The 15874-nt window shown below is 41.0% G+C and overlaps 1 protein-coding gene across 1 annotated transcript; it reads left to right on the top strand.

Annotated features, from left to right (window-relative positions):
• The first annotated feature begins 528 nt into the window (after positions 1-528).
• On the top strand, positions 529-11198 carry MGARP (mitochondria localized glutamic acid rich protein). The gene is made up of 4 exons (XM_032412718.1): positions 529-610; positions 4272-4375; positions 9000-9093; positions 10834-11198. The coding sequence occupies exons 1-4, from the start codon at positions 529-531 to the stop codon at positions 11196-11198; spliced, it is 645 nt and encodes a 214-aa protein (XP_032268609.1).
• Positions 11199-15874: the final 4676 nt, after the last annotated feature.

Here is a 15874-nt window from a genome sequence, read left to right as displayed (position 1 = left end):
CTGGGGATTTTCTTATGATTCTGAACATCAGCCAGTGCACTGCTCCTCTCCTCATTCCACCTCCAGGAAACTTGCAGCTACCCCTTCCACTCTTAGGAAAACTAACGGGGAGTGTGACTTAAAATGGGTTCAGATTGCATCGGCATGATAAACCATGTCTGTCTTTTTCACGATGCGAATCCCTAAACATTTCCAGCCTATTCGGTGGAGTTCAACACAGTGGAACAGTACGAGGCAGGCAGGTGATGGTGATTTCTCGGTTCCCGATCCCTTTTCGGAGAAGGCGCCATCAGCTAGCTTCTCGGATCCCGGAGAAAGCAGCAAAGTCTGGAGATTGGGTTGGGGGAGGAAGAAGCGGGCGACCAACCCCTCCCCACCTCCCGGGGACACACGGGCGGGGCTGGGCGGGGGTCAGCGCTCCTCCCCGGGGCGGGGCTCGCGGCGGCTCCCTCGCCCCGCAGCGCGCCCTAGGCTGCGGAGCGGGCTGCGCGGCGGACGGCGGGTGGCGGGCGGCGGGCAGTGGGCGCGATGTATCTCCGCAGGGCGGTCTCCAAGACGCTGGCGCTGCCTCTGAGGGCGCCCTCCGGCCCCGCGCCGCTCCGGAAGGACGGTGAGTGCCGCGCTGGCCCGGGCGTCCAAGCCTGAAGAGGACAGGCGCCTTGCGCGCGGATTTGCCGGCGCCCCCGTACCCGCCGGCACCCTGGGGGCCAAACCCGGCCCGAGCTGCAGAAGCCTGGGATTGAGGATAGGGGGAGAAATGAAGGAAAGTCGCGGGGAAGACGCCCCGAAGTTCTTGAAGACTTAGGGAACTTTTCCAGCGCGGCTTCGGAATCCGGCCTAGGCTTCCCGGGTTCGAATCTTGATCTTGGGCAAGTGATTTCACCTGCTTCCTCATCTCTAAAATGGGGACAGTAATGGTGTGAGTTTTAAATGAGTTAATATGCAGTTAAAAGCGCTTAGAAAAGTGCCTGGCTAACGCCCGCGTAGCTTAAACTCCTTCTATTAGCATAGGGACCTGTGCGCTCTCCAACTTCGCGAGGAAGCAAGAGGAACGGGTGGCACGATGGAGCCAGGCAGGGCGCGGGAGGGAGTGCGGGCCCAGTAAATGTTGGGTAAATACCCCTGAGTAAATAAACTCAAGGCTTGTCCAGGGCTCGCCAGCCGGAGCTCCGTGAGCCTTCGAAGCACTTTCCCTGGGTCTGCGCAGAAACCTGGAGCTATCCTAAGCTGTTCGGCTCAGCCGTCCCAGTTATCTGTCACCTTTAGATTTGGGGATGCAGGGGAAGAGGGATAGTATTCAGAAATTTCCTAAAGGGGAAGTTGCAGTGCAAGCTGGAAGCTTCTTAACTAAAACTGGAGAAATAGGAAAGCCGCCTACTCTAGCGCCTGGAACATTGTCGGGGCTTAATAAGTGTGAGCATGCATGTTTTTCCTCCCTGCGGCCGGCGGCCACCCGGCCGGCTTTGCGCTCCCGCGCTGTTCGGCCCCAGCCGCTCCTTCCTAGACCTCCTCAGTCTCCCCTGTCTTTTCCGTCCAGCTTAGCCCCCGGCTCTTAGACAACCTCTTGGAAAGTTCTTAGTTCCCCCTGCACTTCGCCTCACTTTGTAGGGCTTGTGAGGTAGTTTAGCCCAGAGCGTGCATTAGAGCCGAGAGAGAAACTCTCCTGCGGAAAATTCCATGGGCCGATTTTTTTCCCCCCACTTTGATTAGGCCTGTGGGGGTGATGGTGGTGGTGGGAGGGAAGGAAGGTCTGTCCAGCTAGCTTTGTTTTTCTCTTAAAATGCTCGTAGGAAGTAGTTGCCTCACAAGTAACGGAATAAGGTATTTTTTTCGTTTTTCTTTATCTTTATACTGAGTAAGACAGAGCAGTTTTTTTTCACTGACAAATAGAGAGAAGCCATTAATTTTAAACATCTGAAGATAGCGAGGCCGTTGTGATTGGGGGTTGGGAGGGGAGAAAGATGAGCCCCCTGACCGTGGCCTTCTGCGTTATCGCCCGCATGCCCCACGGCCTTCAGGCACAAACACACACCCCTTTTGTAGCGACGCGTTTCAGATAATTTCTTCCCCAACTTGGGCTAAGGGGAGAGTAGGTTAAAAATTCTAAATCGGCAATTAGCAACACTGGCTGTAGCAACACTGATCTTTCTCTAATTTTCATCTAATTACTTTTTTCGTAGCACTGATTTGTTTATGTATTTTAAGAACTATTATTGACTGGGAATCTGGTTTCAGTTATGGACATTAATTGACCTTTTTTATTGGTACTTACTGTTTTGATGAAAAATAAAACTTTCAGTTTTATTGAAGGGTAAAATTTTAGCTGTGCCTCATCAAATTGTGTTCTCTGGCTTTTGCTTTTAAAAATGTAACTTTTTAATGAGTAAATAATTGGGTTTGTAATAGATCATTGGAAGGAACGCAGAAAGACAAAATAGAAGTCACTTGTAATCCTACCACTCAAGGAATACCACCATTTACGTTTTAGTATATATAATGTTCCAGACCTTTTTTTCCTCTTGCATTTTATTCTTATGCACATTGCTTCCACAAACTGAGATAGTCCTGTATAGATTATTCTATAACTTTGCATTTAGTATATTGTAAATATTTTCTCACGGAAGTAATATTCTCCTGCAAAACTTCTGTTCCACATTGTATGGATACGCTCAAATTTAACTAATTAATCTTTATTAAATATTTCCCATTTCATTGCTCTTTTAAATAACTGCATAATTGTATTTGTGTTTAAGTCTTTACTTACATCTCTGATGATTTTCTTTATTCCTTCCTATTTAAAATAATCTTTTTGATATTTATGTCTGGTTGACAACTACAGAAGCTACACATTCCCTGTTCAGTAACAGATGTATTTTCAAACCAACAAAAGCCCCACTACAAGTCAAAGCCATACCCTCTTACCATAGCCTCTTTGGGAACATTTGTGGGGAAAAAATATTTTTTTCCAAGAGATGGGCATTTATATCCAAACTAAAAACACACACAGGAAATCTTTCCAGTATTGCTACTTCAAAGATTTGTAATCAGTGCAAATGTCTGAAGATTTGCCCTCTGCAAATCAAAACTTCTTAGTCCTCGCGCCCATCCTCTGTGTCAGGCCACATCCAATTACGCGGCACTTTTCCAGCTCTCCTGCACACGCTGTGCCTTCTGCCTCCGGTTCAGTTTTCTCTGCCCTTATTTATCTGACAATCTCCCCTACTTTCCTTCAAAACCCAGGTCATGTCTCTCCAGTTGTGGCAGGTCCCTTGAGGCAACTAGCTGAGGTTTTTCACTGAATTTTCTTGCTGTTGTTGCAACTTCTACTTGCTTCTGTTCCAGCATTTGTCACATGGCATTGCAGTTACTTGTCTACAATCATTTGTCTGTACCTTTGTTCGCTCCTTCTACACGGTGAGCTACTTGAGGCTAGGGACCTTGTATGTCTTGTGCACAGTTCTATCCTTAATGATTCTAACAAGGCCAAACACAGAGTAGGTGCTCAACATTTATTTATTCATTCAACAAATGTCTCTACTTTTTTATCTTTAAAATAAAGAATTTGAGCTATATGAACTTTAAGCTCTTTCTAGCTGTGAGTCTATTATAAAAATTTCAATTCCAGGGCATGTGGTTTTATATATTTAGATGTAATAATACAGTACGCTTACCTATTTCTATTAGTTTGTACAGAATTGTACTTCCATTTCAGACATGACCATGTTGTAACGTTTTGTCTTAAGCTTATATCTGCCCATCTTTAAAGGCTTTTGTTAGAAAAATTAATATTTCTGCCTACATAGACATTCGTATTACAGATTTATAGAAATGTGTTGGATTTCAACATGTTTTATTTAACATGTAAGTTTTAAGTACAAATATATTTAATTCAATTTTTGGAAAAATCATCTTTTCCCCTGAATCCTGTGGTGTGGAGTACATACAGCAAATGGATTTCTTTTGCATCTCGTTTGACTGTCAAAATTGTTCAGTGCTTTTGTCATTTCTCCTTACCCACACCCGCACTCTTTCCAAGAAAAGCATGATGCTAAGCACGAAGGTGACAGGTTTCATAAGTACTTATCAAACGAGATTGGGAAAATGTCAAATGGAATCATTATCCTACCTTGTGATACTGTATTCCCTTAAGCTAAAATCACTTGATGTTAATAGATTCTAAGTTCACCGAAGGGGAGAATTTTTTTAAGATATAATTATTTTAAATAGTTTTGCTTAATATCATGAAACTGTGTTTCAACTTGTTTTCCTAGCATCTCTTCGCTGGATGTCGTCTAACAAATTGCCTGGATCATCTGGATCAAATATGATCTATTATCTGGTTGTAGGTGTCACAGTCAGTGCTGGTGGATATTATGTAAGTGTTTAAGTAACCATAATGTTTAGGAATTCGTGTATTTTACAACCTATGGTAAAACTCAAAGCATTGTCAAGGTCAGGACATGGGATTAATTAAATATACAAGATTATGAAGATTTTTTTTAGATGTGAAATCAACATTTCTCACACAGCATACACTGCCAAGTACGGGTGACTTCTAGTCAAAATGATGTCATTAGGGGCACCTGGGTGGCTCAGTTGGTTAAATGACTGCCTTCGGCTCAGGTCATGATCCTGCAGTCCCTGGAGTTCCCTGTTCAGCGGGGAGTCTGCTTCTCCCTCTGACCCTCCCCCTTCTTGTGCTCTCTCTCAAATAAATAAATAAAATCTTTTTTAAAAATGATGTTATTATAAATACTAATAATAGTTGACATTCGAGTGTTTCTCATATGACAGACTCACGGCTCATTTAATAATTACAGTAATTCTCTAAGTAGGTACTATTATTAACATTTAACAAGAACTGTTTTGAAAGATTAACTTAAATTAATAGACTGGTTTTTTTTTTTTAAAGATTCAGTTTATTTATTTGACAGAGAGAGACACAGCCAGAGAGGGAACACAAGCAGGGGGAGTGGGAGAGGGAGAAGCAGGCTTCCCGTGGAGAGCCCGATGTGGGGCTCGATCCCAGGACCCTGGGATCATGACCTGAGCCGAAGGCAGACACTTAACCGACTGAGCGACCACGTGCCCAATAGACTATGTTTTTAGAGCATTGTAGGTTTACAGAAAAATCTGCAGGAAGTACAGAGTTCTCATACCTCCTCTCAACACTCCCTCCATCAACAGTCTCACATTAGTGTGGCACATTTGTTACAACTGGTGAGTCAATATCAATACATTATAACTAACTAAAGTCTGTAGTGTACATTAGGGCTCACTCTCGGTATTGTACATTCTATAGGTTTGGACAAATATATGAAGATATATCCATTATAGTATCAAACAGAATAGTTTCAGTGCCCTAAAAATTCCCTGTGTTCCACCTAGTCATTCCTTCCTCTCTGAATCTTTTTACTGTCTCCATAGTTTTTATTAGTTTTATATATCTTTATATACCTTCATTATTTTAAAAAGGTAATATTCATATATTTTTTAAAAATTCAAAATAGACATACGCAAAATTAAAAGAATGTTTTACCCACTCCTCCCAGGTAATCACTATAAAATGAAGCTTTTGATAGTATGATTTTGGGGCTAAAATGATGAGATATTTTTGCATTAAATAAGTAATAATAAACAAGTCTATTGAATCATTCCCCATTTTTTTTTTTTTTAAAGATTTATTTATTTATTTATTTGAGAGAGAGAGAGAATGAGAGAGAGCACATGAGAGGGGTTAGGGTCAGAGAGAGAAGCAGACTCCCTGCCGAGCAGGGAGCCCGATGCGGGACTCGATCCAGGGACTCCAGGATCATGACCTGAGCCGAAGGCAGTCGCTTAACCAACTGAGCCACCCAGGCGCCCTCCCCATTTTTTTTTTAAGATTTTATTTATTTATTTATTAGAGAGTGAGCGAGAGAGAAACAGCATGAGAGGGGAGAGGGTCAGAGGGAGAAGCAGGCTCCCCGCTGAGCCGGAAGCCCGGTGCAGAACTCGATCCTAGGACTCTGGGATCATGACCTGAGCCGAAGGCAGTCGCCCAGCCAACTGAGCCACCCAGGCACCCCGAATCATTCCCCATTTTGTCATAAACTTTCTAAATCAAAATTTAATCTTCAGTGTGAATAAAAGTAAAATAAATATAAATTCTTTGGAAACCCTAAGAGTACACAAGAGTCACTACATTTTGGTTTGACCCTACAGAAATATGCATAAAGGGACTTTTAGGCATAACTAGGAGCAGTTTGTATATAGATGGCCAAACCAAAATAACTTATTCTAATCTTCAGAATTTTGAGAGCCTCAAGAAACCAGGAAACTTCAAATATCTCACTTATATTATTGTCCTCCACTGATCTATCAGCTTTTACTCATACCCAGATTCCTTTCCTTCTACCGTCTTTCTACTGCTTAATGTTAATTCACTGCCCAGGGCTACTATTGTTGGATATAGGCCATTGGAGAAACAGAGATTGGGCTGGGCCATGTGATTATGTGGGGAGCTGGAAGATAGAATTTCATCTGGAACTCACTATACCCATAATTATGTTTATTAGTGCCAGACATGAACCTCTCCAGCCCACTAAATCTTTCTTTGCAAAAGCAATCGTAAACTGGACGGTTATAAACTGGCTTCTCATTCGAGCCCTTTCTGGCCTTTCTCTCTCACAATGGGAGTGGAAGTTGGACAAGGCGATGAGCTCCAAGTCCCTTTCCACCTCTGAGAATATGTGGTTTTACTCTTGAATGTTGGAAGCCTTAATTCCCAAGAATCTTAGGCTCTTGTCAGGAGGAAATACAGAATGTGAGGCACTTGAAAACCTGTATTCTAGTCCCCCCTCCCCTTGTCCTATACTTTAAAATAAGTTCTCTGCTAGATTTATCTGAATTGAATTCATAGATGCTCACTAGCCAGTTTTTCATTTCCAAGTAAAATCTACTACAAGGGCCTCATAGAATCTGAGAGAGGCCCAGGTCATGTCAATTTTTTGAGGGTCTGAGGTATTTGTGGGATATTTTAAACGCTTACATGTAATAAGTAATATCATTCAGAAATAACTTCCAAAGTCTCGATTCGAGGCTTTCCAAAGGCCTCTTCTGACAGGCCTTTTTTCTACTCTGTGTTTGTCCGCATTAGATTTGGAAAAGCTAGATTCTCCCGGCCACACATGAGTATGAATTATTCTAATATCATCATCTCTTCAGTCCTACCTAAACTAGTCTTTCTTCCCATCTTGTGTTTAAGCCCCTTGAACAAAAAAAAAGTAATGTTCCTTGGGATGTCACTGCTGGGATGGCCATTTCAGGAATGTGAACCCCTGCACAGGCTCAGCTTTCCTGTACTGAGAGCGGAGGGGGTCGGCTCAGCACAGTGGTTTAAGCTATCAGGAGCTCCCACCCTACTGGGAAAGTATTCCCTGCTCTTATTCAGAAATGGTGACCATCATTCCTGCTGATCCTGTTTGTCCTGCAAGTTTCAAACCCAGATGATTCAAGTCTGAATTCACCAAACTCTGTGGGATTTGTTAGGACCGCTTCGGTATCATCTCCACCCCTGAGGTTACAGATTTTCCGTGTTCACAGTCTAATTTTAACATGGTATAAAATGGTTTGTAATTTGCAAAGTATAATTTTTAATAAGATGCTTGGTTTTTGATTATTAAAAATTTAGAGAATATTATATATAAATATACAAATTTTAAAAATCTGTAATCCTGCTACTAAGTGATAAATCCCTAACACTTTTTTAAAGCTGAGATAATATAAACAATATTATCTAACTAGGGAGATTTTCATTTTTAAAAGATCGTTGGCTAAAATGAACACAGGCCAGAGAGGAGTACTTGAATATGAAATGAAAGGAAGCCTGCACATCAGATCTGTGATTGAGATAGCTTTATTCCCTATTCTGTTTCTGAAATAACCGATGGTCAGGTCACAGTGCTGCTTTTAAGGAATAACTCTAGCTTACTTAAGGAATCTTCATTAGGGTCTACAAATATGCCATTTTGGAAGATTTTTTTCCAAAATTTTTATTATGAGATGAATGCGTTTCACATGCAGTTATAAGAGCTAATACAGAGAGATCTCATATAGTCTTCACCTCATTTCCCCCAGTGATTAACATCTTTTATAGGGATAATCCAATATCACAACCAGGAAATGGACATTGATAAAATCCATTGTTCTTATTCAGATTTCACCACATTAACTTGCTTTTGTGTGTGTGTGTATTTAGTTCTGGGCAGTTCTGTCACGTGTAGATTCGTGTATTCACCACCACTGTCAAGATACAGGATCCCTTGTGTAGCCCTTTGTAATTGCGCTCAGTCTCTTTTGCCAGTCTCCTCACTTCTTCCCAGCCCTGGCGACCAGGAATCTGTTCTCTAGTTCTATAACTTTCCATTTCACGAATGTTACATAAATGGAATTATAAGGTATATAATATTTTGAGACTGGCTTTTTTCACCCAGCATAATTACCTGGAGATTCATCCAAATTGTTATACTGTATTGACGGTTTGTTCCTTTTTAATCCTGAGTAGCATTCTATGTTATGGACGTACCACAGTTTGCTTAACCGTTCACCTGTTGTAAGACCCCCAGCCTGATTGCAGCTTTTGGCTATTACAAATAAAGCAACCATGAACATTTGTGTACAGGATTTTGTGTGCACATAAGTTCCCATTTCCCTGGGATAAATGCCAGAGGATATCTGCAAATGCCTGTCAGAATATTTTGATTCTAGCATAATTTGTTTTTCTTCTTTGTCTTCATCTTTGTATCTACTGTGTGTTTTCTGTTATCTTTGACTCCTGTTAGAGCATTTGTTTCTTTTCTTTTTAAAGTGTTCTACTTAATAGCAAAAGTTTCCAAAGGGGAAGCAAAAGAGTAGGTGGGGTACATTGGTTTCTCTTCTTTGAATTGTATATACCTTTGAACTTGGCATGATGAATTTTAGAGCTCAAGAAATAAACTTAAGCACACATTTACTTTCAGACTTACAAGACGGTCACATCAGAGCAAGCCAAACACACGGAACATATAACAAATTTGAAAGAAAAAACCAAAGCAGAGTTACATCCACTTCAAGGTAAAGTGAATTTATTATTTTTTTCTCTTAAGGCATTGATTTCCATGATCTTAGTCTAGCAATGAACACTATTTGCTTTTGGCTTCTTTACTAACTTGACAGAATGGCTCTGGGCAGGAGTTCATTCAGAAAGGGAAAGCCCAACCAAAACCTAAAGAATATTGTTATATGTTTTGGATGAGTGCATTAGATAAATGAAATGTTTTACATTTGTACTGCTGACCAGTGGCTTTGAATTCTTTGTGTGGTAATATTACTTTTCCCCTACTCAGGCTTCCATTCAGGCAAGCATAATTTTAGTATCTGTCTCTCTCAGCAGCTTCACCTCTCATTTCCCTCATTATATTTTTTTAAATCATAAAACTAATTTTTGTTTCAGTTTTGGCTAAGATCGCCCATGTGTCTTTGCCCAAAGTACACTTGACATTAGTACAATCAGTCATGTCTATTAAGTCCCTCAGTTGATCTGATTGATAAAATGCCAACTACTAGAACAGAAACTTTACATTTTCACCCTAATACATATTTCTTGCCTTGAACTGCTTGCTTTAAATACTTTTTTCCATCTCAATTATAATGCCATTATTATCAATTACTATGATCACTATTTAGGGACAGATAATAGCTACTTATGAACCAATTTTAACCTTTAGTCATGACAACAGTAAGAAATGGAATATCTTCAGTAAACATTACTGAATATAATCATGAGAAGGCTGATTGCAATAATAATGAAATACAGCATTTCCGTTATGTGTATACACACACACACACACACACAGGGAGAGAGAGAAAGAGAGGGGACAGCAGAGGGAGAGAGAGAATCCCAAGTGGACTCCCCACTAAGCCTGGAGCTCACTGAGGGGCTCTATCTCACAACCCTGAGATCATGACCTGAGCTGAAATCAAGAGTCAGGTGCTTAACCTACTGAGTCACCCAGGTGCCCCGCACTTTTGTTTTTAAATCCCTTATCATACACATGATTTTAATCAATCCTCACAATAGCTCTTTGAGGCAGATATTATCGATATCCCCATTTTACAGATGATAAAACTGAGGTTGAGAGAGTATTACTGATTGCTCAGTCATCAACTAGTAAGTCGGCTGCTCTCCCAGGCTATTTCACATGAAAGGTTGGCTGTTTATTTTCATGTTCTTTGTATTTAAATCAATAATATTTGTAATTTTTTAAAGATTTTATTCATTTATTTTGACAAAGAGAGACAGCAAGAGAGGGAACACAAGCAGGGGGAGTGGGAGATGGAGAAGCAGGCTTCCCACCGAGGAGGGAGCCCGATTCGGGGCTCGATCCCTGGGATCATGACCTGAGCCGAAGGCAGACGCTTAACGACTGAGCCACCCAGGCGCCCCTGTAATTTTTTTTTTAAGTTTAACAGGTTCAAAAGGGTTTATGAAAAAGCAGATCCCCATTTTCCCTCCCCAGAGGCAATCAGTAATACCAGCTTCTTTGTATCCTCCTAGAGAGTCTTTACAAATAAAAACTATCTAGGTATGTCCTACCTCCTTTGGTCCTAGCACAAATAGTACCATACGGTATACATTGCTCTTTTCCTTGCTTTTTTTCACTTGACAGGCTACCTCGAAGACCATTTCATATTGGTCCATATAGCTTTGTCTCATTTTTACAAATGACTGCGCAGACTTCCACTGTATTCCCATGCTCTTTAAATTAACCCTTTGCTTAATGGTCAATCTTAATTAAATCTTAAATCTTAAAGGTGAAATAGAGAAGGTGGCGGGAGCTGAGAAAGCAAGTTCAGAAGTGTGTGAAGCATCTTCAGCGGAAGTTCCGGAGGTAGATGCGGAAGACAGTCCAGACGCTACAGGTGCAGCCATAGAAGAGGCTTCAGCCTCTCCTGGGGGTGCGGAGGCCGCTGCGGCGGACACCGGCGCGGTCAGTGCTGAAGCTGGGCCAGAGGTGACCGCCGCAGCCCTGGGCGCCACCGCACAGAGCAGCGCTGAAATGGCCTCAGAGGCTCAGAATGCAGCTTCGCATGAAAAGGTTGCCGGAAATGATGATAAAGGGACAACAGAGAAGGAAAGCTCTGGTGAAAGTGCTGAACGAGAAGAAGCCTCCCGTTGAGTCAGAATCCTCTGCTGGGGATGATTTACAGGAGGAAGCCAGTGTGGTTTCCGATGCCGCCTTGGCTCAAGGCTAATTTCCCGCTGATGGACACTTGAGCAAAAAAAATGCCGTCGAGTGTCCGATAGGTGCTTTTGTAGTTTCAGTCATCGTAGTTTTAGAATAGGCTTCTTTGCTAGAAAACTTGAATGTGCCTTGAAGATTTTTGGTATCTACTGATAGATTTGGGGATTGAGAGACTTGAGATTTTACGTGTCTGAATAGTTTCCTGCTCTCTGAGATCAGAATATGACATCGCAGTAAAGAACTTACTGAGTTCCATCTTTGCATTTAAGTTTTATATCATAGGAATTGAGCTATCTATACAATCTGCATTCACTTTAATTTTGCTATACCTGTATCTTTATGTTAATCTAGATTCTTGAGTTTTGATTTGAACTCATTAAAATAGAATTGGAAAATCTTTAGTGCTTCTGTTTTTATTCAGTAATATGTATATGTATAAATAATCTATAATCTATAATATTAAAGATCATGTATAATATAATAAAATATATGTTATAATATCGATTGTAGATTAATATACAGCATTGCGTGAACAATCAAAGAAAATATATAATCTATGGACAACTCTGCATATAGCAATGTACATTACATCTCTGTTCTCCTGTCTATATTGCATGGGGGACTGTGCCAACATCTTTAATTTCAGTTTATTTCAGTTCAAACAATGTTTAGTGAGAATTTATACTTAGTGCCAGGAATCATTCATTCATTCATTCATTCATGTATTCAGCAAATACTAAGTGAGCACCTATAACCTACAAAGCACTGTTTTAAGTGTTGAGGTTAAAAAAAAAAAGACAAAAATTCCTACCCTTCCCAGCTTATATTCTAGAATATGATCAAATAATAAACAAGCTACATAAGAAAACTATATAGTGTGCTAGATACTATATAGGTGTTTAAAAAGAAAAGTAGTGAAAGGGAAGGGATTTATAAGTGTTGGTTAGGGGTGAAAGGTGTAATTTTAGATGGGATGGCCAGAGACAGCCTTACGAAGAAGATGTCTAGTGAGTAAAAACCTGAAGGATGTACAAGGGACCTAGTCATGAAGACATGGGGGGATAGGTGAAGAAGAGTCATTCCAGATGAGGGAACTGAGCAGTGCAAAGGATCTGAAACATGAACATCCTATAGAATTTGGGGAATTGTAAGGTGGTCAAGCGGCTAAAGTGGAGTGAAAAGGAGAGAGAGTAGTTGGAGATGATTTCAGAAAGAATGCAATGGTTCTGCAGAGATGGGCTGTATCAGGCAGGGTCTTGTATGATTTGGGCTATTAGAGTAAGTTGGGGTGTTGTAGTGGATGCTTCTGATGCTCTGTCTAGATCCCCTTACCTGGGCCATTTACTCCCAGCTTCCGTGAGTGGTACACACACACACACACCCCATCCTCACCCCAGACAGTTCACAACCAATGACTGACTGCCACAATGGTACAAAAGGTGGGGCCAAGTCTGTGTGACAATGCATGCTCCCGAGCTCCCTGGGGGGCTCAGGTTGAAGCTGTTTCCAATCTAGATTACATCTTTGCTTAGATTTTCTCTCTTGTCCTATCCTGCTTTCCTCCCTACTATTCTCCTAACAACACCCCTTCAGTAGATCACTTGCCCCCAAATTCCTGCTCTGTTTTTAGGGAACTCCACCTAAGATAATTGGTACTGGATGTGGTCCTTGAACGCAGACACTAAGAATAGGATTCTGGAATTGTGTCACTCTTCAGTTCAATGGTAACAAGGACCTCATCACTGGTGGTAGGTGGAAGATTGCTAGTTCCTGGCATTCTGTAGCAATGGATTGCCGAGATTTTCACCTATGGTAAACTAGGATGGAATATACAGGCATACCTCAGAGATATTGTGGGTTTGGTTCCAGACCACTGCAATAAAGTGGGTATTGCAATAAAGCAAGTCAAATGGATTTTTTGGTTTTTCAGTGCATATAAAAGTTATGTCTAGGGGCGCCTGGGTGGGTCAGTTGATTAAGAGTCTGACTCTTGATTTCAGCTCAGATAGTGATCTCAGGGTTATGACATCAAGCTGCCTTAGTTGGTAGAGCATGTGACTCTTGATCTCGGAATAGTGAGTTCAAGCCCCATGTTGGGTGTGAAGCCTACTTAAAAAAATTTTTGTTTGCCAAAAAAAGAATGCTAATCATCATCTGAGCTTTCAGTAAGTAGTAATCACTGATCAAAGATCACCATAACGAATCTAATAATAATGAAAAAGTTTAAAATATTGTGAGAATTACGAATATGTGACACAGACACACAAAAATGAGCAAATGCTGTTGAAAAAAAATTGTGGCAGGTGCCTGGGTGGCTCGATGGGTTAGGCATCTACCTTCAGCTCAGGTCATGATCCGAGGGTCCTGGGATCGAGGTCTACATGGGGCTCCCTGCTCAGCAGGGAGTCTGCCTCTCCCTCTCCTTCTGCCCCTCCCCCTCCCCCCAGCTCGTGTGCTTGCTGTCCCTCTTTCTCCAACAAATAAATAAAATCTTAAAAAGAAAAAAATGGTGGTGATAGACTTGTTCCATGCAGGGTTGCCAACAAACTTTCCGTCTGTGAAAAATGTAATATCCATGAAGCACAATAAAATGAGGTATGCCTTTAGGTGGAAGGTGATCTACTATTGGCTTAATGCCTCTGGAATTTGAGAAGTACAAAGAAACCTGAACTATATGGACTTAATCATTGCAGAACGATGTTTAACTCTGAGATAAGGATGGTACCTTGGGTTTGTTCTGAATTTGTCTCAGCGTCAACTCTGCATTAGACTCATAAGCCTAAGGCCTATGGCACAATTAAGGGATGCTGTTTTACCAAACATTCTGTAAGATAAAGCAGAAACACTACTCAGTACCACATTTATGACTTCAACATCCACACAAAAACACATTCTTCACCACTGTTTTGCCTAGGATGGTTTCTGCTGCAAATAACAGAAACCAACTCAAAATGGGTTAAACAACAAAGACAGTTAACTATTACCTAACTAGGTATCCAGAGGTTGAGCTGCTCCAGGGCTGGTTTATTCTGTGGTTCAGTCATCAAGAACCAGGTTGTTTCTATTATTCTACTCTACTCTCAAGAATGTTTGGCTTTATCCTTGGTAGGCTTTCCTCATATTCACAGGATGAATCACCTCAATTCTAAGTATTTTATTCAGATACAATAATGTCCCCCAGAAGTTTTCAAAAAGAAGAATTTCCTCATCTTAAAAAAAATAATTTAAATACATTTTTTTCTTTTTAACATTTTATTGTGGAAAATTTTAAACAAAAGTAGTGAGAACAGTATAAGGGAATCTTCATGTGCCCTACATCCCAATTACCAATTATCAACTCTTGGCAAATCCTGTATTTTTAGTCCCACCCACTTATCTTCCACTACCACCGCTGCCTGTATGTAGAATAATAATAATGATAACAATTCTTTATATTACTAATTATCTAGTCAGTGATCAAATTTCTTCAACTGCCTCAAAAGGGTTTTCCCTCCTTCAGTTTGTTCTTTGTTTTTAAAAGTCCACAAATTGCAGTTGGTCAATATTTGCTTAAGTTCCTTTTTTTAAGATTTTATTTATTTATTTATTTTAGAAAGAGAAAGAGCCTGAGTGGGGGTAGTGAGGAGCAGAAAGGGAGGGAGGGGGGAGGGGGAAAGAATCTCTAGCAAACTCCACGCTGAGCCCAGAGTTTGTCACGGGGCTCAATCCCATGACCCTGAGATCATGACCTGAGCCAAAACCAAGTCGGACACTTAACTGACAGCCACCCAAGTGCCCCAATGTCAAATTGCTTTTTTTTTAAATTGTATTTATTTATTTGAGAGAGAGAGAGAGCATGAGCAAGGAGGAGTGGCAGAGAGAGAGGGAGAAGCAGAATCCCCCCTGGGCCCGACTCAAGACTTGGGATCATGACCTGAGCTGAAGACAGCTGCTTAACCAACTGAGCCATCCAGGCATCCCCAAATTTCTTAATAACAATGTAAACTACTTACTTGGTTCTAAAGTCAAATCTATGGGACAAGATATATGCAGAGAAGTCTACCTTTTTATTCCTTCCATTCCCCTATAAACTATAAAACTTTGTGGGTTTTTTCCCTTCCATATTTTTGGGTAAACCACACACACACACACACACACACACACACACATTTGTTACCCTTCTTTCTTAAACAGCGTACACTGTATGTATATTTCTCCACCTTGCTTTTTTTTTTTCATTTAACTATGTACCTGGAGATCACTCTATTGTAGTATGTAGAGATAATCCTCATTACTTTTTTTTAAGATTTATTTATTTATTTTAGAGAGAGCATGGGGGGAAGGGCAGAGGGAGAGCATCTCAAACAGACTCCCCACTGAGCACAGAGCGTGACCTGGGGCTCAACCCCACGACCCTGAGATCATGACCTGAGCCGAAACCAAGAGTCAGATGCTTAACCAACTGAGCCACCCAGGTGCCCTTAGTTCTCATTACTTTTTACAGTTGCATGGAGCTACATGTGTGGGTACTATGATTTACTCAATAGTCTCCTACTGATGGACATTTGAGTTGTTTCTCTTATTTGCTATCATAAACATTGCTGCAATGAATAACTTTCTGCAAAATGTCT

The sequence above is a fragment of the Phoca vitulina genome, unplaced genomic scaffold (genome assembly GCF_004348235.1).
Source record: "Phoca vitulina isolate PV1807 unplaced genomic scaffold, GSC_HSeal_1.0 scaffold14, whole genome shotgun sequence".
Taxonomy (NCBI): domain Eukaryota; kingdom Metazoa; phylum Chordata; class Mammalia; order Carnivora; family Phocidae; genus Phoca; species Phoca vitulina.
Note: the sequence above shows the minus strand (reverse complement) of the source record. Positions and strands in the feature narration are given on the sequence as shown.

What these genes read in the sequence shown, in the direction of transcription:
- MGARP (XM_032412718.1), top strand. Translation starts at nt 529, where the DNA reads ATGTATCTCCGCAGGGCGGTCTCCAAGACGCTGGCGCTGCCTCTGAGG. An exon ending in TCAGTGCTGGTGGATATTAT is followed by an intron (nt 4,376 to 8,999) that starts GTAAGTGTTTAA and finishes ATTTACTTTCAG; the next exon opens with ACTTACAAGACGGTCACATC. An exon ending in AGAGTTACATCCACTTCAAG is followed by an intron (nt 9,094 to 10,833) that starts GTAAAGTGAATT and finishes TAAATCTTAAAG; the next exon opens with GTGAAATAGAGAAGGTGGCG.